This window comes from Haliotis cracherodii, unplaced genomic scaffold (genome assembly GCF_022045235.1).
Source record: "Haliotis cracherodii isolate W230 unplaced genomic scaffold, xgHalCrac1.p SCAF_7, whole genome shotgun sequence".
NCBI lineage: Eukaryota > Metazoa > Mollusca > Gastropoda > Lepetellida > Haliotidae > Haliotis > Haliotis cracherodii.
Window position 1 is genome coordinate 20,993,957 of NW_027266330.1, and position 27,556 is coordinate 21,021,512.

General features: G+C 39.8%; 1 protein-coding gene across 2 annotated transcripts; it reads right to left on the bottom strand.

Annotated features, from left to right (window-relative positions):
- Positions 1-5,533: 5,533 nt before the first annotated feature.
- LOC139447331 (arylacetamide deacetylase-like) lies at positions 5,534-25,661 on the bottom strand. Of its 2 annotated transcripts, none has more exons than XM_071228633.1 (7): positions 25,541-25,661; positions 20,964-21,125; positions 20,389-20,499; positions 19,569-19,686; positions 17,910-17,973; positions 16,802-16,923; positions 5,534-6,691 (listed from the first exon to the last, which is right to left on the bottom strand). In XM_071228633.1, exons 2-7 carry the CDS (start codon positions 21,108-21,110, stop codon positions 6,033-6,035), a joined length of 1,221 nt encoding a protein of 406 aa, XP_071084734.1. In that variant the 5' UTR covers positions 21,111-21,125; positions 25,541-25,661; the 3' UTR covers positions 5,534-6,032. The 2 variants fall into 2 exon arrangements, with proteins under 2 accessions (XP_071084734.1, XP_071084733.1); XM_071228632.1 differs by lacking the exon at positions 5,534-6,691 and adding an exon at positions 9,277-11,274.
- Between the last annotated feature and the right edge of the window lie 1,895 nt (positions 25,662-27,556).

Here is a 27,556-nt window from a genome sequence, read left to right on the forward strand (position 1 = left end):
GACGTCATTCCAATCTTGTAGTAACGTAAGTTCGGAATGACGTCACACTAGAAACGACATCATAGATGAAGATTTTTGAAGTAATTCGAGACTTTCCTGAGATGGCAGTCGTGATCAGTGCATTTTTCTAAAGGGAAGTTCAACAGAATTCAGAAATAATGGATAATAAAGACATTATTACATTCGTATATGTGCTGTACTGATTTTACGAAAAGAGTGTCAGAATTATTGTATTTCCCGAGCGTGATACCGTATAATAATTTGCATATATATATAATTATGTTAATACCAAATGATTATTATAAAACAACGTGTAAATATGAAACAACATGCAATCCCTTCAATTATACCTGTCGGAGTAAGAAACCACATAATTTTGAAAATATAGCAAGTAAGAAACACAAATATATCACCAGTAACCAAGGTCAGTTCATATTTCTCCAGGATAAACGAAGGTTTCCATTCAACCAAAGTACGTTTTCTGGGGGCGTTTACATGTTGCATACTGTTTAAATGTTCCATTTACATGAGTAAATTTTAATCTGTCTCATTTGATATTGCAATTTCTTAGTCTTTTGGTTCTTTGGAAATCTACAATGGTAAACATTTACCAGAAACGTTTATAAGCCATAATAATAATGCCATAATTATTAGACCAAACTCTAGTGCTAACTAACCTCATTTAGCCCTTGGGAAATCTTCAACATTTTTTTAGCTGTCTGGCTAGGTCCAATGCCGGCTTTTTCAAAACATCTTGAACTGTTAACATAATACGTAAGTGCTGAAAATCTACAGGCCTTCCTCCTTCCTGCAGTCCTCGGATCCTGCAAATATTTCTTCATCAGCATTTTCTTAATCATAGGTTTGGCTTCGATCCCGTAATAGATATTAATCAACTATATTTCACGTCAGATTGATTGTCCTTCTTTGTATAAATGAGAGAAGTAGCCTGAGAGAAAACGGTCCACAAGAAATTAAGGAAGAAAGGAACTGAAAGTACTCCACGACCATCAGCTGTACGTGTGGCGGGAGAGATAATCCGTGTTGTCTCTGCGGCTAATGATCAAAGGGAGATAATCGCGCAATAGACAAGAATTTATAAAGATGAATTAAATTAAATTAAACGCAGGTAAGCAGTTGCATATGTCGTCCTCCGACCCTCATTTTCCAAATGGATTGAGCATCAAAAGTCTAAACGAATGACAGAATATTACACGGGAACTCCCGAGTTCGATGAATGCTCAAAGGGAGATAATCTAGTTTAAGAATGCAAGAGTTGAGTCCCTTGATTGAGCTCCTTACAGGGCATTAAATGAAAACTTCACACACTGCGTGGGTTTATCAATATAAACTGGTTCCACGGTTGGTACACGCAACAAACCTAACGCTTGTGTAAGACAGGAGCCCAGTCTACTATTAAAGGGAAGTAACTGCGGCAACATTAAGAGTTATGGCCCTTGCACAAACTCCTTACACTGTCTACAAGCTCCTCCCAGCGATAGCCCGTTCGCGGAGCTCTCTATACTATCGCTGCCACCAGTCAAAACTCCCCACTGTGAATAGGTGGCCACAACCATGCTTGGAGTTGAACTCGCAACCGAATGACCGTTATGTTTACAAACAAGCGACGACTGTCGTGACGCCGAATACACTTATCGCTGCTAAATTACTTTCTTCGTTTGTCAGTTTGAATTTCTGTTTCATTAAAACTATCGTGTTATTGACATAGTAAGAATGTAAGAGAGACTTTGGTTGATTTTCCGTTAGTCTGCAATCTCGAACCAATCTGATTATACAAACAACAAAGTAAATTCATCTGGAAAACATGGTCAGTTGTAAACCTTTTCAAAATGAAATATGATGGCATTCCCAGGGACATAAACAAAAGTATCAACGTTACTACTTGAGGGGTTAGAGGGCAAATTTCAAGATTCTTGTAATGGCCGCGCCCACACTGGTGGCAGCGATGTTACCGAGAGTGTAACGAAGGTGTCACGCGCTGGAAAGGAGCTTGCACTGTCTATATCGGAGGGAGGTAAGCAGGAAAGTTGACTGGTACCCTGTCCAAGTGGTGCGTCGAGAAAACCAGTCTAGCATGATAATAACTGTTATCTCCCTTCAGAGAAGGTCGATGATGACACCGTGAAGAGCCTTAGCGGACATGCGCATGTCGATCATATTTTACTCATCTCAGATATCATTTTCTGCTATTTTCGTCAAGCCTGTAAACAAATGACAACCTCCTCTTTTGCCAGATTGGAGTTAATCCAGAAGGGCTTCGCAGTAACGCCCATACACTTGTGTTATTAATGTCATTTTTGAGGATGTTGTCTGGAATCTTGTCATAACACAGTAGGCTAGCCGCCATTGCGACAAAGCTAAACACGATCGTGCAGAAATATTTTTAGCTAGTATCGTGAGTTGTTTGTTTAATTTGACGCCTGTAAGGAGCATGCAGAAGTCACTCGTGGTACGTGATACCATGACCATAAATTATTAAAACCATGTTGCTTGTTGCTGCATTAGCATACAGGCCGCAGGAAGTCGTTATCGGTCAGTAACTAAAAATATATATACCCCTATTCTCTACTTATACATGGAGGTAGATCTACATATTTATATTAACTGAGCAATAGCGAGTTCCTGTGGCACCATCCTGTTTCAAACCTCAAACCAAATTTGGAATCCGTAATATGACGTTTGAAGGTTTTAAAAATATACTCATGCGACCGTGGCTTGTAGATCTAGTGAGTGAGTATGGTTTTACACCGCTTTTAGCAATATACCAGCAATATCGAGACGGGGGACAACCGGAAATGGGCTTCACACATTGTACCCATGTCGGGAATCGAACCCGGGTCTTCAGCGTGATGAGCAAACTCTTTAACCACTTGGGTACCCGATCGAATAAAGCAAGATTTGGTTCCAGGTGTGTAAAACGTCCTTTTGATATAATGCACCTAATGTTAGTTCCTTTACTGGGTTGCATCAATTAAAACATGAGTTTCCATTTTGGTGTGTTATTTCGAACATGATAGAACTTCTACTGTCCACACTTTATAACTGTCTGAAGGGTTTTTCTTCTTGGGGCTGTCTTTTAAAGAATGGGGCGTGTTTTTGAGGGGTGAGTGAGTGAGGTGGGTTTAACGCCGCTTTTAACAGTATTCCAGTCATATCACGGCGTGTCAGCTTAATGTGGGAGGAAAGCCGGAAGTGATGCAGGTCTCGGACGTTTATCACTTCGGTGAAACCCACAAGCACGGGTATGGTGCTGACAAACCTAGAAACATAATCGGGGCGAACCGGGATTCGAACCCACAATCATAGGTTTCTGGTGAGCCCAAGGGATGCAACTCTGCACAGCGAATCGTGGCGCCTGTGGCCACGACTGGGCCACCTGTGCCCCCTTTTTGAGGGGGAAGGAAAAAGTAGATACTGATATACAATAATAGGAACAAACCTAGCTATAGTTCATTATGTGTAAATTCATACTGAAATTTTCTCTTTATGGAAAAAGTTCCCGTACACTCAAGTTTAACTGTGATGAAATTTTGGTTGAGTCATTAAATAATTATATAAATTGAGGTAAGTTACTATGCCTCTCAGTTGATTTTATCATATGATGTTTGATCAAGTTTGATATTCAATTGAAAATATCGTAAGAAGAATCTAACCGGTATTATGTCCAAAATCATTAAGTTTACAGGCACTTACTCACCACTCAAAGAATACTTCCACATGGTTTAATTTTTAAAATATATTTTAATTTAAACTTTTAAGAATTAAAAAGATTCACATAATAGGCCTATACACAACTGATGTTATATCCTGTATATCTGGACATACTTTGTAGGTGTTTACTGCTGAACATAGGACATTTTGATCGGAAATCTCATAAAGCAAACTAGGTGTAATAATTGATGGGAACTTTATATGCAGTTTGTGATTATGAAAATACGTGCAATTTTGTGAAACTGACATGTTAATAGATCAAAACTGTTCACCTAAAGACAACTTTTAGAAACATTTGGTCTTGGTCCGGAATATACCCTACAATATTTTGGCCCTTCAACCAGGTAGTTTGGTTCTGCTGTTGAATAAAGTTTGGGAAAAAAAATATGTTCACAGATGTCTTACTACTGGAGGTGTTGCTCAGTGTTGGTGATGCTTGGAGCTCCTACTAACTTTGTGATGATCAGTCCGCTGATAGCTTTACTCAGCCTGGCGGTGGTGGATAATAATATTTTTGAATATCATTAATGTGAAAACGTACAGAAAATATCAAAAGCAACTACATAGGAATAGGATATGGTCGATAAGAATTTTTAAATGCATGCCCCTGAGGCAGAAATAAGACTGAAACAGTATATGAAAATACCATTTTATTGAAAAGCATTTATATCAAACACGTCAAGTGATATGAAAAAATTCTGTTGATACAAAAGGAAAACATCAACAATGGAAAAGAGCTTGTATATACTTGTAAATAGATCACAAACTATGTCAAAAGGGAAATGTTACTTCTGGAACAATTATGCTCAACATAGACACACATTTCTACATTCTGTGAAACTATAACAACTTGGAATATGAAGCTGAAAATATCCACATACTTGGTATTGTCACGCTATCAAAAGCCCAGATCAACATTCATGAATAATGTATGAAATTTATACAAGGCCATGAGTAAGTGAGACATTATGTATACAGATTCATATTCAGACTAAACAGTCTACATTTTATATAGAAGCACCACACATAACAAAAGGCACTGTACGTTACCCTGGGGGCCAGAGGTCCTGTTGGATTTCCAATGCCCGAATAATTGAGCTAACCATGCAAATATATACATATAAGGTATAACATGGCTTAATATTTGAAGGGGCCCTGTAATTTGGGAAGTCCTGCAAGATGCCCATTGATCTGAGTGAGTGAGTGAGGGAGTATGATTTTATGCCCCTTTTAGCAATATTCCAGCAATATCACGTCAGGGGACACCAGAAATGGGCTTCACACATTGTACCCATGTCAGGAATCGAACCCGGGTCTTCGGGCGTGAACAGAGAACGCTTTAACCACTAGGCTACCCAACCGCCACATCCCCCCCCCCACCATTGATCTGAATTATACACTGATACATTCCCATCTGGACTTTCATACATTTTCCTATATATAGAAAACTTTAGAATGCACATGTGGGTCAAGGCTCAATACTACTACAGGTGGGTCAAGACACAATACTGCCACAAGTGGGTCAAGGCACAACACTACTACAAGTGGGTCAAGGCTCAATACTACTGGTACAGGTTTGTTAACATTGTGAGCTGAGAAATATGATAAAGTAGGATATCATGTATATGATATTTCAGAATGCCGAGATATATATATATATATCCTCAGCTATCAAGACTTGCAGATGTCACAAAATACAAGCAAAATGATAACATCAATGTAAATGCACTAGTTTAACTACTAATTGAATTGGTTGAGATGTCAAGTTGTGTATGAACTAATTGTTAGGACTGACTGTATTATTCACAACAACAATGGCCAGCTATGAAAACTCAAGTGATGATAGTCACTTGAAATACTTTGAAAAGTAAATACTGAATTAAAACAGGCATTTGCCTGAAACCCCATGAGGACCAAATCACAAATAAACAGATGACGTGTGAGTGAGTGAGCTGGGTTCAACTCTGTTTTGAACAGTATTCAAGTTCCATGACTTGCCAGCTGAATGTGGGAGGATAGTCCTAAGTGATGCAGGTCTCAGACATTTACCACTTGGTGAAACCCACGAGCACGGGTATGGTGCTGACAAACCTGGAAATATTCATTGGGTCGAACTGGGATTCGAACCCACAATCATAGGATGTAACTCTGCACAGCAAATTGAGGCGCCTTAGACGACTGGGCCACCCTTGCCCCCAGATGAGATGGGAGGTATAGGGGGAAGTTGATAGAGGTGATAACCTATTGATTAATTGATAAGGTCCTGATGATGTCAAAGTATTGTCTGACCATACTCACAATTATTCCTTACTGTCAGGATGGAAAAAAGCTTTGATATCTTGATAAATCTCTTTCCTTGCCTTTCTACAAATTTCAAACGCATTAGTTTCGAGCAGTCCGTGAATGATGGGGTAATGTCGATGCGTGACATCAATCCCTGCCTTTCTCATGCGTTCTACATACAACACCCCCTCATCCCTCAGTACATCGAACTGAGCTGTCACCACCAGGGCCGGGGGGACCTTCTCGATCTCGTGACCCAGCAGGGGGGACAGGTAGGGGTTGATCACCTGGGACTCAATTTCACTCCACAGCGTTTCATTTCCACTTTCCGTATCCATCTTCCATTCCCCATCGTAATAGTTTTTCGGGAAGTTCTTCACATCAACCAGCTCGGCAAAGTGGGACGTTTTCATCTCGGGTGATACATGCTGGTTTTGAGTCATGGCTTTAGGAAGGTTGGGGTGGGACGTGGGGCCGATGTAGTGTGACCAGAAAGTGGCATGGTCCAGGCCGGTGTACAGGTAGTGGTTGCCGGTGTCGGTGTAGGACGGAAGCTGCAGGTTGAAGGGCTGGAGGGGAGGGTAGAGGAGCACCTGGTACACCGTGTCAGGGAGCTGGGGGTTGCTGTTCAGCATCATGGCCACTCCTGCTGCAAGGTTGCCACCAGCGTTGTCGCCTGGAAATACACAAGTCAGAAGTGAGCAAATAGTGTTTTATTGAGCGAGTGGTTTTACATCCTGGAGTTTGGACCACTTAAACCAGTGGTTGATCATGTGAGCCACTTTGAATAGTACTTCAGCTTTGTCATGGTTTTGGTTTGTTGTTTTACGCCACTCTCAGCAATATTCCCGCTATATGATGGCGGGAGTGCGCACCCCCCTTTTTATTTCGAAAAAAATCTTTATTTCTGTATAAATTACCACCAAAGATAATAAATAGACCTTAATTGTGCACCCCCCCTTTTCAAAAAAGCTGTATCCGCCCATGAAGGTTATAAGGTAACATGGCGAAAGCAAACTGTAAAATATACTTCCCCCTAACTTTTAGTAATATAAGTATGATGAGATAGGGAATCTATCAAATGTCTTATCAACACGAGTCGCTAAAAGTGTTGCCATGGTAACCGATGACCTCACAATGGTCTCCAATGTACTGTGATGCAAGTTTATATCTCCTGGAAGAGATCACGTGATCTCACCCAAATGGTATGTCCTGTGGAAGCCAGTTTTGGATGATGAAAGGTGTATCACTATGGTCATCTGTAAGGCTTAAACAAAATGATAGTCTTGGTTCTCGGGCACCGCCTGCATCACCATAAAGTCTGCCACATGTTTTGTTTTTATTTCCATTTTAAAAATATAATAAAATCCTAATATTTTTAAACAATGCGATCCCAAAATAGCATGCAGTTACTTACCTTCAGATGTGCACTGATTTACAGCGCATCTCGTGTCATGGTGGCAATAGGAGTTTGTATGCTTGAATATGTAGGGAGGCCCTTTCTAAGGTTGATGGTACACAACTGTTAATTTGGTTACATGCTAGTTTGAACAACCAAAAAAACCCACCCGCCTGCACTATATTTTCAAAAGTCATTGCCTGAGAACCAATTCTTTTATTTTTTTAAGCCTAATCCAGTCACATTTGTGAGAACTGAACCTTGTGTCGTCAGCATCAGAACTTGGCTAACCTCTAGCATGGGGGGAAAGTACAGTCAAGTCCCGTTAATCCGACATTGTTGGTTGCATATGATTATGTCGGATTAACGAGTATGTCGGTTAAACAAAATTAGGTAGAATCATCGTTCGTGATCAAAAATCAGACAACTACACGATTGATAACGATTCAAACACGTTGTAATAAAACAAAAGAGAATAAAGGCAACATTCATATTGTTATGTTACATTGTTAGCGGACTATGTTTTCAAATCATGCAACCTCTAAAGTTTAACACAATGTATGACTGATTCAAAATACTTTTTAAAGCATAGTCTGGAATGGAAGTCACTAATTTGAAACTAGTGCCGCAATGCTTAGGAAAGCTGCTTTCTTAGTGGCTAATGTTGACTTCCTGTTAGTAATTTCATTGGTCGGTCAAAATGTACACAGTTTAAGGCATAAATTACAACATGATTCAGGACATGGAAAATCAGTCATTTATTCATCATACATGTCTTACATACACAGCATGGTTTCCCAAATTAAACAATAACGTGAGCACAGGAATAGATTAAAGATAGAAGAGCGTATAGGCTAACTGCACCAACCAGAGCTGAAAGGAGCTTGCAACTTGTACATCCTTTGAACCAACTACAATACAACGCGTGAGTGTAGACTATCAAGGCCACTGATGACTAAAAGTAACAATATGCCACCAATGACTTAACATAGCAGTCAGGACCTTCTGTTTGACACAGCCTAGTGACCAGCATTTGTAGTTTCATTGACTTCAGGAGTGTACAAGATTAATAACATAATGATCTCACTGAAGTGATATCTCTTTTGAGAGAAAGTTTTGGATAATGATCATGATGTGTTGTGACATGACATGACATATTTAAGGCATAGCAAGGTCATGCATTCATACTTGCAGTAAAAAACGACAATGCTTGTCGTAAGAGGCGACTAACAGGATCGGGTGGTAAGGCTTGCTGACTTGGTTGATCCATGTCATTGTATCCCAATTGCGTGGATCGATGCTCATGATGTCAATCACTGGATTGTGTGGTCCAGACTCGATTATTTATAGACTGCCATCATATAGCTGGAATATTGCTGAGTGCGGCGTTAAACAACAAAGGAAAGAAAAGAAATCATACAGAGTGATATTGGATATATTAGGACAGCTTTCAAATCTTCATAGGGAAGGGGCTACAAGTGTTGGGAAAATATTGTCAGTTTCAGAAACCAAAGTTTTGCTTGGGATTCTTCTCATTCCCTGTGATGATCAAATATGGTACCTTAGATTTCAGTGAGAATTCGTGAATAAGTCAGGTTCTTGGATATTCAGTTTACAGACCACAGCATGTCGGCTAAATCAGGAAGGATACTCAGGATAGCTCCGACTGATGCTAAGTAACATGAGAGGTGGAATCTATCAGTGATTCAAGAAGCCAGCTGCAGTTTTAACTTCATGGCAGAAAATGACTTTCATATAAATAAAACAATGATTGACACAGCTATTTATTTTTATTTCGACCAACCTTTTGTGGAAAAGCTGGAATAATTCTGTGAAACATATAAAAATGTGTGGTCTAACTCATTGACATCATGGGGAGGATGTTGTCAATAATAATAAACTATTGGTCACAAAATACGATGTGCAAGTTGGGAAGGGCATTGTACTGATAAAAAGTATATTAGGGATCATGAATATTTTGGGGGCCAAAACAAAGCTGGAATTTCTGGGCCTAATCTTAGCGTCACCAGTGGCTATTATGAGTTATGTCCCTTCCATGTCCCTCCGTTTGACCAATCAGATTCCACTTCTCATATTACTTGCATTTGCTTCAAACAAATAAGATCTATATTGTAATAAGAGGGGCCTTACTTCACAAAGCGCATCAAATCATGTGAGAACCATGATTAAAAACATGACAAGATTTGGAAAAGGCATGTTGATGGTACACATGTTTTGCAAATCCTTCAATCGACTGAAATCTGCACAACAGTTTACGAGCCAGGTGTTGATTTCGTAACACGATTTTGATTGGACTATACATAAACTCATTAATCCAGCCAAAATGTAACTCCATAATTCCAGCTTAGTTCGGCAAGGGTGGAAACTGGACTTATATAGTCAGTTAACTCCCTTGACTGGGGAAGATGATCAGATGAAATGACATGTACTGCTGCAGCAAGTGCTCTGATGATGACAAAACCAACAAGAATATGAAGAACTTGCCTAATTTGGGCAGCCACAACTGTAACACACACTACACTCGCAAGTATAGAGATAGATGAAAGCTACGTGTATGTGTTAGTATCATCATATTCATAAAACTATTAAAATAATCACAACTCGCAATATCTTAAAAAAGGAAATCCATGATGTGTACTATGTACGATGATGTATCTGCGTGCCTGGAGTTAGTCAACACACACGTCAGTAAAATTATTACAATTTGTATATTAAACATTTCCATTATTTTGATAAATATTCTTTAACACATCTATTCCGAAGCTGGTGTGAATAATAGCTGAATTATGTTTCACTTGCGGTTATCTGTGATGCTAGTTTATCCTGATTTTAGAGTACAGGTAAATATTTCCCTGGGTGGTCACTAGTTTGGTCAAGCAGAGCACATTTATATGCTGATAAAGTACAGTAAGTATACAGCTTATAGAGGCGTGAAACTTGTACATTTCATTGCCTACCGACAACATGGACAATGACTGAAAATAGTACTATTCTATGAACATTAGCTTCCATGGTGATGCGGCCGTCAAACCATCTGTTTCAATCAGAGGGGGTTTATTGTGATTTAATAGCCTCTGATTGACCGATCACAATTGAGTAAATTCCAAATTCATGGTAGAATGATAATTATGCCATGTTTTCAAGAACCGGTTATCCTTATTATTCTTTGTTCATATTGACCTCAATATAGTTGACAATTTCCTTCAAGGCCCTATGGCAGACTTCCAACTGTGTGAAACTATAAGACAAGTACATGTAACAGAAGCCATGACAAGCCTGTTTCACATGGTAAGTATTGACGCGTATACCCGCTCTACGTAGCCTCTCGGCGTAGATCAACCCCTCGTCCCGTAGGACATCTGTATCAGCAGTCATGATATATGCAGGGGGCACCTGGGTCAGGTTCTGTGCCAACAGGGGTGAAAAGGTTGCATCCAATATAATAGCCTCAATCTGATTGGACAAAGCGTCATTTCCTTCATTCTTATTCAAGATGTCCATTGGAGGTGTTTGAAACCGCTCGGGAAGCAGTTCTTGACTCACAGATCGAGCGTAATCCGAATATTTCAAGATCATTGATGTGTGATTATTGGCGGCGAAGTCTTGGTAATATTTTTCTGGTTCTTTGAGCCCCAGGTACAGGATCCAACTCATGACAACCTGTTCTTTTGACAGCATTGGATCATCCTTGAACTTGTGAAATGATGGGAGGTTGAAGTCGAAGGGTTGGAGCACTGGGTAGATGAGCAGCTGGAACTTCAATCTCTGGACGTACGAAGTAGGTTCATCTGAAAATCTTTTGGCGATGGCTGCAGCCAGATTCCCACCAGCACTGTCACCTGAAATTGAGAAAATTTTCCATCATTGCCTGAAAGCTGTCTGTTTGTTGTTTAACACGGCTCTCAGCAATATTCCAGCTATATGACATTGGTCGGTAAATAATTGAGTATGGACAAGACAATCCAGAGATTGACATCATGAGCATCGATCTACGTAATTGGGATACAATGAGATGCATCAACCAAGTCAGCAAACCTGACCACCCGATCCCATTAGTTGCCTCTTATGACAAGCACAGTCGCCTCTTACGGCAAACATGGGTTGCTGAAGACCTATTCTAACCCAGGTTATACATGTTGCTGTAGATGTCCTGCATTGTTCGTCAATGACCGCCTCTAATACTTCACCTTCACAGGGGAACATCATAGAGAGCCCTTGTCATCAACAAGGCTAACATCTCACAGCAAAGAAGTACTGTCAGTAAATAATCAGTTCTGGACCAGACCATCCAGTGATTGTATGTCATCATACTCTGCTATAATATCAATCTATGAAGGCAGCGAGCATCATCAGCTGACTCTATAGGCCTATAACATGGCCTTGTACAAAAAGCATTATATAAATAATTAATCTTGAACGCCAAAGAGGTCGATCGAGGGTCCTTGTTTTCGCATATTGACCACGTCAAGGGTAATTATTCGTTTTGTTAAACCGAAATTCACTTAAAGTTCATGAAGGCTTTAAACTGTCCTGTTTCATTACAGTAACCTAGATGTGAACCGTGAAATGTTCGTACCATCTGGTTTTCTAGCAGACGAGTCAATATATTGATCACATGACAGGTTAATACTGATCATGTAACGAGTCAATAATCGAGGTAAGTGTCAGTCACATGACTTTGGGGTCTACATTGAAATGTAATGTTTTATCACGTGAAACGGTTTAACCAATGGAATTGCAAGATACTTAACCTGAAATGTTTTCACACTTCTTACCCCACTGCCTGCTGGATTAGCTTTAGCATAAGGCGCTCAAAAGATATTGAGCAAGCTTTGCATTTGTGCATGTCATACGTAATTTAAATGTTATGCAAAGCCTTCTTGGTAAATAGATATCGCAAGTTTTGTTTGTTGGTGTCCTTATGTTATTCGCCTGTTGAAAGGATTCGACATCAATGCACGGCTAGTGACACACTCTGTCGAATGGGTTCCACATCAGCGTTGGCGTGGACCTTTCCCAACCAGCATCCCCACTGTTCAAGGCAGGCAATAAATCATGCAATATATCGTATGACATGTGACCAACAGTGCAAGGGTCAAGCAGGAACTAGGTTGGGTGCAAATGGACGAAGCAGGGAGGATATTCATGCACTAACATGCAGCTTTCGTACATTCAATACTCGTCTAGGAATACATCCAAATACTACAATAACTAATTAAAGAAAACATCAGCTTCGGTGAGACTGCCCTACTGCACATGAAGTCAACAAACATAAATCTAGTTGTATGAGAGTGCGTACAGCATATATTTTTGTTTTTAACAATTTCATGTTTTCTCCCCTTTAATTAATCCCTGAAGGCAAGGCTCTGTTCTGCCACATACCTGTATTACGCTTAAATGGAAATCAAAGCAAACATACTGACTCCAGATGTGAAACATCGTTCAGAGGACCTCCTTGTCATGTGGATGAGTAAATGTGTTCAACAACTCTTTGAACAGATTTCAGTAATATTGTGTGCCACCTTCTTTACGAGTGTGTGAGTGAATTGGGTTTCACGCAGCTTTGAACAGTATTCCAGTTATATCACGGTTATATCACGGTGTGTCAGCTTAATGTGGGAGGAAAGCCCAAAGTGATACAGGTCTCAGACGTTTACCACTTCGGTGAAACCCATGAACATGGGTATGGTGCTGACAAACCTAGGAACATAACCAAGATGAATAAGGGATTAGAACTCAAGATCTTCACTCTGTGACACTTAAATGTCACCTACTTTCCATTTGCTATGACTAATATTGAAATACAAATGCTCAAATACCTACAACCGTCATATACTTAAAGAAAATAATTCAGTTTCATATTCATTCACCCGATCTTTCAAGTTTGATTTCACATGATACTCATCCTTACCCGAGGCTGAAGACACGGAGTACTTACTGTGGTACATCTTCATTCTTCTGGCAAGAAAATCATTCCAAAAAGTGTTGGACATGGCATATTCCCGTTCGAAAAGAACACTTTTGTTGTTGTCCAGAAAGCTTCTCCCACTGTTTGAAGACACCATTCTCCTCAGAGTTTCAAGAGACATCCTTTCAGGGATGAAGTTCACAGCTACTGGTTGTGACCGCATCGATCCAGTCAGGGCATAATACGACACATGCTGAACAAGTTGAAAGAACTCCCACAAGAACTTCCCCGGCATAATGACCACTAGATGCCATAATGACCATTCGATCTCCTTTGGGATTGTTTGCATGTTCCAATTTCTTAATTTCTTAATTCAAAACACGGGCTGTGTCCTCGTGGGCCCACGAAGTAAGCTGATCACTGTGTTGGATTAATGAGGCTGATTAATGAGTGATTTCAGCAATCCGTTGCAAATTTGGTGTGTCGGAGTCAGAGTGCAAGGCTGTCAGATTAACAGGTTTAAAGCACTGATCACTTGTGTCAGATAAAGCCAATTGTTGGATTAACAAGTGTCGTACGAACGAGACTTGACTGTATGTCAGTGGCACAGATATACTCATGGAGAAATATAAAGGAGTGAGTGAGTGAGTTGGTTTTAACGCAGCTTTTAACAGTATTCCAGTTATATTGCGGCGTGTCAGCTTAATGTGGGAGGAAAGCCTGAAGTGATGCAGGTCTCAAGACGTTTATCACTTCGGTGAAACCCACGAGCTCCGGTATGGTGCTGACAAACCTAGAAACATAATCCAACCGACAATCATAGGTTTCTGGCGTGCCCAAGGGATGCAACTCTGCACAGCAAATCGCAGCGCCTTGGACGACTGTGCCACCCGTTCCCCCGAAATATAAAGGAAAATGTATAAATTTATCCCCTTCTTTCACAATACATTTTTCATAACAATAACATTCACAAGGGTGCAATGTACATTAGAATATTGCTAAGTTCACTCACCTACATTTCTGAGTACACAGAGATTTATCTGTGATTCCAAACTAAGTGCGCTTGGCAACCAAATTGGTAAAATATTGTCTGAACCCCTGAGCAGGTCTTGATACACAAGTAAATGGTTAGATTCAAGGCAGCTTTTACCATTATTTCTGCTACACAGCGAACCTATAAATGTACTTGATGTCTTAAGTGTGACAACTGGAGTAGATAAAGACTATCATATCACACAAGTTTTTCCCATTCAAACAAGCTGTCCCTATGTCTGTGAGTATATGATGTGTTCCTCAAAGCCCCGATGCTCCTATGTATCCTGTTGCCACTATAATAATCACTGTGATAATCAGTATACATTCCACGGAGCCCTGTAGGCTTTGAGAACAGTTCATTTTCAAGCCAATTCAATTTTTGTTCCAGAATTTCTGATAAAAAATTGATAAAACCAAGAAAATATCCTACTGCCATTTGTCTCCAGCACAATCCCTGGCTCCCCCGACGTGGAAATGCCCCCTTTATGTGGAAATGTTTCTTTGAACACATCTATGGAAATACTTCATAACTGTGCAGACAAGGGGAGACAACTACACTATATACAGACATGCACAAACTCCATGCAACACTTTGCTTGCGAAGGCGTATCACTTTCACATCAATGCTACAAACCTATTTCCTACCATTCCATTTATTTCTAAAATTGTGTATAAATGATTACTGGATGAGATATGTCGGTGTCTTCAGTGACGGAATCCACAACATATCACACAATATGGCTGAATCAGGTATGTCTCCACATTTATATACGGAATGTGCCCAGTTTGCTTTGACTATTTTGAATAAATCTACTAGTTTTACTAAAAAGGCAACTCTTAGAGAACTGCATGAAAGTTACATAATGTAACATTGATTTACATGTACGAAGGCCAAAGGTCATGTCACAGCTACAAGATGGGGACATTAGAGAAACAAAAAAATATAACAAATTATATTGGGTATATTCAATCACGTGCATAGACATGAGACCAACATGCACACACATATACAACTGATGCACATGAATACTGAATCATGCATAGCACGGTAACAGTTTTCTCTGAACATTCAAAATGAACGTAAAACAAGGGCAAAAGTGAGTGTGGCTCACTAATACCCCCGACCCGTCTAGTGTGTCAGTAGTTTCAAATTAAATAATGGATAGGGTTAGGGTTTGAAAAATTAATAAAAAAATGGAAAATTAATAAAAACATTTTTTTTCTTTTGACTGCACCCCTCCATATAACACAGATTATATGTACTACGTTTGAGATAAATCCACTGAATAGTTTAAGAGAAATCGCGCTGACAAAGTTTTCGGACGGACGAAACCTTGGTATAACTATATACCCCCGACCTTTTAGGTCGGGGGTATAAAAATTCTTTCCAGATCCACTCAAAACTGTACTTCAATGACATTTCAAAGCTCTTAGTAGTTCAAACTAGGCTTATGACAACAGCTTTAACAAATGTACTCCAGATGGCTGTTAATTCTTCTGTCATATGTTTCATAAATACTTTGCTCATAAAATAATAAGTCCTGGAAAATACAAACTTGAGGGATTGTCATGAAGAACTGAAAAACAAGAGTCATCAGGAGACGACAAATCTCCCTGTCTGGTGCAATTCATAAATGGAGTTTTCTAACTATTCCCCACATTTGGTTCCATGCCATGGGAAACATTCAGTTCAGTGAAGGAAAAGATAATGCTGTTCACTACTTTCAATATCCCAAATCATCAAAAGACAACAGTTCACCACAACACTGATCTGTAAAGCTAGCTTCATTAAGAAATAGTCAACGGTTTTCGAGTTCTGCTCCAGAAACGAGCACCACCCTCATTTTCACTAAACTCCCAACTTGTCGTCATAGGAACAAAAAATTTTTTTTAAAAATTAAAATCTGAAATTTTTAAAAGTGACTAGCAAGTTTTAACAAGACATATTCAAGTTTCAGTTTAGGAGCTCTGCTCAGGAAACAGAAAATAGACAGCGGACAGTTGAATGGACATGCCGATCGCTTTTTGGCCACGTTTTTCACACCGGGGGATAATAAATCAGACAATAAAATATAAATACTATACTAAATTTACAAGGGCCATGGAAATAACTGGCAAGCACCTGTTAGTGTTTCACATCATGTATAGCAACATTAGACAGTCATGAAGATGTCATCTGCCACCATCTCCCTACAATGGAGAGAATCTCACGAATCTGAAACAATCCACTCATACCTACCACAGCAATCTTGTTGTACTATATACTACATTTACAAGGGCCATGGAAATAACTGGCAAGCACCTGTTAGTGTAAACATGTTTCACATCATGTATAGCAACATTAGACAGTTATTAAAATGTCATCTTCCACCATCTCCCTACAGCGGAGAGAATCTCAAGAATCTGAAACAATCCACTCTTACCTCCCACAGCAATCCTGTTGCCGTCCACCCCGTACTGCTGGGGGTTCTGGAGCAGGTGTAGGGTGGCCGTCACACAGTCCTCAAACGGGATGGGGAAAGGGTGTTCTGGAGCAAGGCGGTATCTGGAAACATATGTTCAGATGTGAAGAATCTTGTCTGAGGTTACGTATCGTAGCATTATGAGGATAATGAGATACATCGATGATGCAAGGTATTTTTGTACAGTTGTAAACACCTTTCACTCTAATTAACACGATGTTCTCAGTAATTAATCCTCGATTAATCAGTGTCAACTCAGTTTATTGCCTATTACAATGATCGACCGATTGGACTATCATGTAGGTACGATGTATTTACAGCAATCAAAACAAACAAAGCTTGTCAATGTAGATAATCTTCATTGTGTTACAACTGCAGACAGAAACTGTTGATTATGTCCGGTCAAAATTTAAGAATGTCCGGACAGAAAAATTTAAATGTCGGGTAAGCAATATTTTAAACCGGACATCTGAGATTCCCAATCGGACATGTCCGGCGCATATGACAATTTCCGGACCCCTGGTGAAGATATATGAGCAGGTGGACGGATGAATGCACTTTTGTCTCTAAGGCCAAAAAAAATAATCGTCTTGGTACTCGGGCACCGCCTGCATCATCATAAAGTCAGCCTCAGTTTCACTTTTATTTCCATTTTTAAAAAAATATTCAAAAACAATGTGATCCAAAATAGCATGCAGTTACTTCCCTTTACATGCGCACTGCTTTACTGCATATCTCGTGTTATGGTCAAGGCGGCAATAGGAGTTTGTATGCTTGTTTTTTGTAGGTTCCCAGGTTGATGGAACAGAACTATTTATTTGGTTACATACTAGTTTAAACAAGAAGAAAAAATCCAAAAAGAACACCCAGCCTGAAAATAATTGAGTGTGGACCAGACAAACCAGTGATTGATATTATGAGCACTTTCCCCTGCCATCACAGTACGATGACACACAGCCATGTTACCCTAGCCTCAACATGTAATCCCCTCAGGTGCCTCCTCCACCCCACAAGCATGTGCTGCTGTTCTAACCCTGACTCCCCACGTCGGACGTAGCTGGACACTCACTCCACTGACATCACTACAATGTTGGCTGCCTTGGCAATCTCAGCTGTAAACTCATCGTACTGGTCTGAAAACAGAAACACATCCTTTTACTGCTTCATATAGAAGTAAAACAACATCTTGTTCAAACTTGAATTACAGTAAACTTTGTTTATAACGAACACGTATATATATACAGCAAATGGACAGGACCAAAAAAAACCAGTATATACATATATATATATACACACACACACATTTATATGAAGTATATGCTTATAACGAACTACAGTTATCACAAACTAAAATTAGTGGCTCCTTTGAGTTCATTATAACTGTAGTTTACTGTACTTATCAATATAGAAGTAAAACATATCTTGTTCAAACTTGAATTACTTTTTAATATAGAAGTGAAACATATCTTGTTCAAACTTGAATTACTTTTTTATATAGAAGTAAAACACATCTTGTTCAAACTTGAATTACTTCTTAACACAGAAGTACAACATATCTTGTTCAAACTTGAATTACTTCTTAATATAGAAGTGAAACATCTTGTTCAAACTTGAATTACTTTTTATTATAGAAGTAAAACACATCTTGTTCAAACTTGAATTACTTCTTAACACAGAAGTACAACATATCTTGTTGAAACTTGATTTACTTCTTAATACAGAATGAGTTCCTATCTCATTAACATCAGACCTAAGTTCTCGTTACCGCTACAAACAAAGATCTGAGGACATCCCATTGCGGGTCACGTCAGAACAATCTTTCATCCGACTGAACAGTGTGTGGCTTACCAGACAGTCGGAATGTGTTTTCTAATCATGCAACCTTGAAAGGTTACCGCAGGGTATTCAGAATGACAGTTACAGGGTGTACGACTGAATCCATCAAAATCTCTTCAATAAGCATTTAAACAGAAGAAGCTGTGCATAGCCAATGGGAACTACTGCCATACAATCTAGCCCATCTATTAGACATTTCAGAACATTCTTTGGTTCAGCTTTCAAATTTGAATCTTGAAGTTGGTCTAAATATTTTACAAAGCATCTTCTGGAATGAAAGTCGCCAGTTTGAAACTAGAGCCAAATAGCTTGAGAGAGCTACTTTTGTATTGGCTAATGTTGACTTCTTGTTACTCATTACAGTGGTTGGTCAAAGTTTGGGAAAGGTCGTTCTGAAGGCCTGTAATGTCATGTCCTCAGATCTTAGTTCATCTGTAGCGAGAGCTAAAATCTGATTTTAATGAGATTGATCATGTTCAAAACTGAAATACTTCCTAATATAGAAGTAAAACACATCTTGTTCATCAGTGATGTCCATGCCAAATATTTTCAAAGAATTTTGGTATCGTCTGACCCTATTTTTGTGCCTTGGATTTTTTATCTTAAAAACTGGACCTCCCAATATACAATATATCTTAGTAGCATGAGGCCACATCTGCCTTTGATAGCCAGAGTCAGAACTTTGTTTGAGAAACTGTGAATGAAGAAAACACTCCAAATACAGAACACCACAGTACCAGTCCACAGGCCTAACACATACACTGGAAACACGCAAGAAACAAAACCACAGTACAATTTTGAAACCTAAATTTTTAGTACTTCGGGTTGCAATTGTTTACCAAGAAACAAGATGATTCACTCCGTTCTCTGCCAAGAACTCAGGTCGACTCACCAACACTTCCAAAGATCCAGCCCCCGCCATGGAAATATACCAGCGCTGGGCTGGGCGTGGGGGCACTCTTGGGGCGGTAGATTCGGACAGGGATCCCGGATAACCGGGTGTCTGTTACCTGGAGGGGAGAAGGGAGAAGGGAGAGTTGTTATTCAAGCCAAAATATAACTCCATAATTCCAGCCTTGTTCGGCAAGGTTGGAAAATGGACTTAAAAAATCAGATTATTCCCTTACCTTGGGAAGATGTTGTGTGGGTACCCGGGTCCTACTCAGTATCCCCCCCGAGCCGAGTACCTGACTCCCACAGGAAGCTGGCAATGACATGTTCAGTGACCCACTGACTGGGGTATCACTGTGGCACTATGATCATAACGAGTAGCCAAGTGGTGTTTGGTGCTATGGTGTGTGTTTGTTGTTTAACGCCGCACCCAGCAATATTCCAGCTATACGACAGCGGTCTGTAAATAATCCAGTCTGGAACATACAATCCAATGACATGCATCAACCAAGTCAGTGAGCCTGACCATCGGATTACGTGAGTCGCCTCTTACGACAAGCAAAGTCGCCTGTTACGACAAGCATTGCTGAAGGCCTATTCTAGCCCACCTTCACATAGGAACATTCATTATTATTATTACTAAGTGTTGCAGGTGTGCGAGTTGCTTAACGTCAAACTCAGCAAGACTCCAGCTATATTCTGGAGGAAAAGACTGTCGTCGTACTTGTAAGTCAAACTATATTGGATGATCCATACATTGTCAGTTTCATAATTGACACACTTTAGACCACCCGTGTCCCTGTAACGAAAGCTGCACCAACCTTGAGTAGGGGGTCAGACTTGGATGCCACTGCCTGAGTAGAAAACATCTTGATCAAGCCCCGAGTCACGTTGACACTGCTCCCCAACCCCACCATCTCACTCACGCCACTCTGTGGGAGAAAACAACATATGTCACCAACCACGAGACAGACCTCCAGATAACTTTTTGAGCAATTGAATTTTTACTCAAGGGTTTCTATTTTAATTGGGTTATCAAGGTCTAAACCAGGTGAGCACCTTCTGAGTTCAACCATAACCTTTCCGAAGTTAATGCAACCAACATATATTTGTGCTTCACTTGAGATAAATCATATGTTCAATACATAATTGTCATTTAAAAGAATGTTTTACTGACCTACTGCACCTTTAGTCCAAAGCAAAAAAGCAAAATCACAAAAAACAACCCTTTCTACCCTTTGATGATCAGTATCATCCATATTGAACCCAAAACCAAATTTTCTCCAGGGTGAATGAGTTCCAGTTGTATCCAAATGACGGAAAGAAACTGCCGGGATTTGCAGTGCTCCTAATTTCAAAAGTTAAAAATTTAAAAGTTGATTCAACATGGACTTACGATAAGTTTCACCATCTTGAAAGCAGCGAGGATGGAGCGGAGTTTCCAGGGTTCCGTCATGTCGTCAGGCACAGGTGTGTACAGGTAGGCAGACAGTCCTATCATCAACACCGACATGGAGATGGCCAGCACCTTCAGGCAACCCATGCTTGCTGTCGGGACCTGGAACAGTGAGTTGGGGTTTATAGCACAGTGTAATATTTACAGCCATATCGAGGTGGGGGAACACCAAGCTGGTCTATGGCCAGCACCTTCAGGCAACCCATGCTTGCTGCCAGGACCTGGAACAGTGAGTTGGGGTTTATAGCACAGTGTAATATTTGCAGCCATATCGAGGTGGGGAAACACCAAGCAGGGCTTCACACATTCACGGTTCAAACCATCTTCCCGAGGCAAGAGCGTTAACTGACTTTACAAGTCCAGTTTCCACCCTTGCCGAACTAGGATGGAATTCCTGGGCTCGATCCATCAGTGGTTATTACGAGTCCCATATGGACCAATCAGATTCCACCTCTCGTATCATGCATTTGCTTCAAACAAAATGGTGGCCCCCAGTCAAGAGGATCTGATCGACCATCAAGATCTTTTTTGTGATAAAATGATTCTTACTTCGCGAAGTACATCAAATCACGTGAGCACCTTGATTAAAAAACATGAAAAGATTTGGAAAATAACTGTTGACAATGAGTTGGCGATGCACATGCTTTGCAAATCCTGCAATCGACCGAACTCTGCATGACAGTTTACAAACCGGATTTCGATTTCGGTGCGCGTTTTTGATTGGACTATGCATAGACTCGTTAGTCCAGCCAAAATGTAACTCCATAATCCCAGCCTAGTTCGGCAAGGGTGGAAATCGGACTTTTATGGTCAGTTAACTCTCTTGCCTCAGGAAGATGGGTTCAAACAGATGTAGAACACTAAAATTCAAGGCATTTTCAGGTCTTTTAAAGGCTGTTAACTGTCATTTTCAAGGCTTTTTAAGTCGGATTACTTTCCTTAGTCTGTCAATACCATACCAAATGCAGCATACTTTTTACGAGTCATAAGGCCTAAAAAGCAGTGTGACCATCACACATTTTCCAACATATATTTCCAACTTGTGAATGTGATTTGAAATGAATGTGTCTAACTGAAGGAATTTTTAGTAATAATAGGCTTAAGAATATGTATCTGTCCCTTGTTAAAATTTGGTCGTAGCCATACAATGCCTTGACAAACACGGCAAAATATTTCATTTATAAACAAACAGATTATCTTGAACAGGGACAGATCTAGAAGGGGGGTTCAGGTGTTGAAACCCCCGCCCCCCCACCTCCCTATCATCAAATGATACAGAATAAAGTGTTTACATGTGTATCAAAACTAATTACTTGTATTCATCCACAAACATGAAAAACTGAAAATAATCTTACTTCTGAATAGAATTGTAATGGGTAAAGGTGGATGGATGTTCAGTTAAGTTCACCATCGAGTTGTTTAATTATTTATGACACTGTCTGTGTAGAGCTTGTTCAAATGATTTGGTTTGGTTTGGTTTGTTGTTTTACGCCAAACTCAGCAATATTCCAGCTATATGACAGTGGTCTGTTAATAATCGAGTCTGGACCAGACAATCCAGTGATTTACATCATGAACACCGATCCACGCAATTGGGATCGATGACATGAATCAAGCAGGTCAGTGAGCCCGACCACCCGATCTCGTTAGTCGCCTCTTACGACAAGCCTTTACCATGTTTACGGCAAGCATGGGTTACTGAAGACCTATTCTACCCCGGATCTTCACAGGTCTGCATAAATGAGTGACAGTCAGAGTAATCTTCAATACAGTAGAACATGGATATAACAAACTACAAGGGACCGGAGAAATCAGTGTGTCATCTATGTTGTTCGTTATATATGTTTTTTGCTCGGAAACATCCGCCATCTTAGATAAAAAACAACACAATACACATAATTGCAGCATTGATTTGTATTAGCAGTGATCACTTCACAGCGTTCACTTGATAACATTTAATAAAATTAATTAAATAACATTAAATTGATAACATTTTTGTTTGTTTGTTGTTTAACGCGGCACTCAGTAATGTTCCAACTATTTGACGGCGGTCTGTGTAAATAATCGAGTCTGGACCAGACAACCCAGTGATTGACATCATGAGCATCGGGGGCATGGGTGGCCAGGTCATCTAAGAGTTGCGTCCCTTGGGCATGCCAGAAACCTATGATTGTGGGTTCAAAATTCCGGTTCACCCAAATTATGTTTCTAGGTTTGTCAGCCCCATACCCGTGCTCGTGGGTTTCATCGAAGTGGTAAACGTCTGAGACCTGCATCACTTCGGGCTGTCCTCCCACATTAAGCTGACATGCCGGGATATAACTGGAATACTGTTATAAGCGGCATTAAACCCAACTCACTCACTCATGAGCATCGAGTGAGTGTGTTGAGTTTAACGCCGCTTTGGACTAAAAATGTTAGTTTTTACTATGTTCTACTGCTGGTCTGTAATACCTGTGTTCTACTGTATTTGAAAACCTGTCTTGAGAATGGAAACCAGAGAACTCAGACTCAGATTATTAGTTTGAAGACAATGCTGTCGGACTGTCCATGTATCAATGTCGGTCAGAACGTAATTTTCCTTCAATTGTAAATGGAATGTTCTTTAAGGTATTGGTGTATCTAAATGGCATACTTGTTTTAATGTCTTCACAAATGATATATGTAATATAACATTGGCTGTTGTGTCTCGAAAACTTGAACCATGAAGTGAAAGGGACTACGCCATTTTGAACGCCCTAAAGATGAATAATCGCCCGAAACTAACATGGCCATGCCAACAACATGAATAATGGCACAGTTTATAAACACTTCTATCAGCCTGCGAGAAAATATGGGATTAACTGTCCAATCAGCTTACTGCACACTGGGTCTGCCGCAATGACACCCTAAGGCTCGCTTGAAAGAATTTACCAATATTGAACCAATAATCATTAAAGGATTTAAAAACAAATTATTTCGATACAATATACACTGTATACAAAGGCACATGGTTGGTCAACTCAGTCAAGGAACAGTTCAGTTTCGTGAAGGAAAATGAGAGTCCAAGGCAAAACAACCAAAGATTGTTAGGGCTGGGATGAGTCCAAATTTACTACCCGGGTACCCATCCCCCTACTACCCGACCCTACCCGGGAAACCGCAGTAGGTCTCAAGTTGGGTACAAAATGTTCAGTTGCAAATTGTTTTACCAGAGCCCTGGCAAAAAAGCATTTAGATATAGTATAAAACGATCTGATCGTGCATACACTGAAGTTGACAGAAGCCATCGCTTTGCTAAAACACATCAATTCAGAAGGAAATGTGAGAATTGTCAGAAACAAATGCGAACATTAGGGACTTGAACTTGTGTAACCATGGAATTTTATTATTATTGTCATTAAACAATATATCACATACCCGGGTCCTACTCAGAACCCACCCGACCAGAGTACTCAGGTTACCCGTCCCCGCCCTAAAGAATGTTCACATCATTCCTTAACTTATTATAAGGCTCTAACAAGGTGACATGTTAGTGTTATATAAATGGTTTGTAGAACAGTGTTCAATTTTGTTCTGGATTTGATATGTATAAGACATATTAGTATTATAAAACTATGATTGCCAAAGCTAATAAAGTATTTGGGTTATTAAAAAAATAAATATTTGTATGCCTACCCCCAACACAACCTAACCCTCATCATAAAAATCCTGGATCACCCCTGTTAAATAACTTCAATCATATATTCAGGGGAGACAGAAATAATTAAATAATTCACATAAAATAATGCAATTGTCATTTTTATTTATCGAATAAAAAGCTTCCAAATCAACTAAATAAGAAAACAGGGTTGAACACGACATTCATATTACCTGCCAAACACCCGTGAAGATTCCGGGGTAGAACAGGTCTTCAGCAACCCATACTTGCTGTAAAAGGCGACTATGCCTGTCGTAAAAGGCGATTAACGGGATCGGGTGGTCAGGCTCGCTGACTTGGTTGATGCATGTCATCGTATCCCAATTGCGTGGATCGATGCTCATGATATCAATCACTGGATTGTCTGGTCCAGACTCGATTATTTACAGACCACCGTCATATAGCTGGAATATTGCTGAGTGCGACGTTAAACAACAAACCAACCAACCAACCTGCTAAACCAACTTATAAAAAAAAAAAGAATTATCACATGGAATTACCTCCCTTTACACATCACTATCTGTTGCCAAAACGTCTATCAATATCATTTGATAATCATCCCTTCATTAAATTTGCCACTTCCGTCTGATATCATGCAGCAACTTACGTATTACCAAAGATATGTTGACTATGCACTTAATGTGATAAAAAAACACGTGTCAGTTACAAGCGGCAACGTGTTCATGAAGAGACCATTTCACCGAAAGGGGGACCCCCTCCTGCTGAGAATGCAATGGGCTTGTTGTCACTTCACCTCTCACTGGCGTGTTAACAGGAATCATACCATTGCAAAACGAATAAACGTGGCAGCTATTAATGTCAAATAGATAAAACTCACCTCAGACTTGTTGAAATAGTAATATGCAATTTCGATCTTAGCAGGGGGAAGTACTTTTTTGTTTACTCAGTGCCCACGCGAAGTAAACAGGTTTCTTGGCTCGAGAAACTTCGCGTCTCGCCGTGGCTAACCGCGCCTCAGTGCCCACGTGGAACAAGGGAAGCAACTCGTGGAAGTGTGTATACTTTTACTAAACCTTTTAGTAAACTGGTGCGCGAAAGATGCATGGAGGCGGTGCTATTTCTAATTTACTGGGTCAGTCCAAGAAAATACACTCATTGCGTTTTTGGTACATATAGCTAATCATTTGTCAACTAAAAACAGTTGGCATGGCAAAAACTCGTGCATATGCTCACTTCTAATAGGATGATGATAAACTGCACATCTGGCAAGTCAACACTGGTGAAACGAGTAGGTGTTATAAATAGAACTAAATATACCACGTCATTGCATAATGTAAATGTACATAATCCTCTGCTGCTCACGTGTCATCGCTGATGACCAGTTTATAATTCTTGGTTTGTTTGTTTCTTGTTTACCGCCGCAATATTCCAGCTATATGTCGACGGTCTGCAAATTATCGAGTCTGGACCTAACAATCCAATGACTGACATCATGAGCATCGATCCACGCAATAATTCTTGGTACTTTCTTGACACCCTTTAGATGTTGAAGTATGAAAGCCACAAGTCTGTGTCACAGTCCAAATTGTTTTTAAATATAACTTTGTATATTCAGGGATAAATTGTGTATATATCATCTTGGTCTCGTCGCTATATTGCTGAAATAATGCTGATGCGACGTTAAAGCTTAACCCACTCACTTACAGTCCCTGAAGTATTTTTTTTTTCACTTCCACCAAGCTCTTCGTGAAATGCAAAAGCCCCAAATGATCAATTCCTCGGGTCTGAATCTCTCATCTCACTGGAGTTATTATTCTATTTAAATGGAGTTTTATTAGTTTTTATCAAAATAATATATTTTCATAGACTTACATGTAATTTAGCGTTCTAGTCTAGAAACCGATACAAAAGAGCGGTTATGCTAATGAAATGAAAACTAGTGCAAATACACATATACATTGAAACGGAAAAAGCACATTTAACCTTGATTAAACATGAAGAAATACATAATACTAAATATTTCACAAAACAGTTTAACAAAACATGCACGAACCAAACTTTAAGTGTTTGTTTGTTTTGTTTGTTGTTTAGTCCAGCTATATAACGGCGGTCTGTAAATAATCAAGTCTGGACCAGACAATCCTGTGATTGACATCATGAGCATCGATCCACGCAATTGGATTAAGATGACATGCATCAACCAAGTCAGCGAGTCTGACCACCCGTTCTCATAAACCGTTCAATATTTTTTCATGAAACTTTGCAGGTCTGTTCGGTACATGCTGAACTGGTGCCTTTTGCTATTAAGAAATTTTAGAAACTTTTATTTTTTGCGTTTCCATGGGAACAAGATGGACTTAGGTTCTGTGAGGGTAGGGTTCGTTTCCGGAGCATAAGTCATAGACCGTTCAATATTTGTTCATGAAACTTTGCAGGTCTGTCAGGTACATGCTGAACTGGTGCCTTCTGCTATTTAGAAATTTAAGAAACTTTTATTTTTTACGTTTCCAAGGCAACAAGATTGACTTAGGTTCTGTGAGGGTAGGGTTCGTTTCCGGAGCATAACTCATAAACCATTCAATATTTGTTCATGAAACTTTGCAGGTCTGTCAGGTACATGCTGAACTGGTGCCTTTTGCTATTTAGAAATTTTAGAAACTTTTATTTTTTTACGTTTCCAAGGCAACAAGATGGACTAAGGTTCTGTGAGGGTTGGGTTCGTTTCCGGAGAATAACTCTTAAACCGTTCAATATTTTTATCTCCTCGGCACATAATGCAGGGGGATATATAGCTATGGGCGTGTCTGTCCGTCCGTCTGTCCGTCTGTCTGAATCGTTTCCAGAGCAGAACTCGAAAACCGTTAAAAATTTCTTCATCAAACTTTGCATTTAT

Excerpts from the sequence above, each read along its gene's own strand:
- LOC139447331 (XM_071228632.1), bottom strand. The coding sequence starts at position 21,110 with ATGGGTTGCCTGAAGGTGCTGGCCATCTCCATGTCGGTGTTGATGATA. Across the intron at positions 20,500-20,963 it reads TCAAGATGGTGAAACTTATC|AGTGGCGTGAGTGAGATGGT; the intron begins GTAAGTCCATGT and ends TTTCTCCCACAG. Across the intron at positions 16,924-17,909 it reads ATTGTAGTGATGTCAGTGGA|ATACCGCCTTGCTCCAGAAC; the intron begins GTGAGTGTCCAG and ends ATATGTTTCCAG.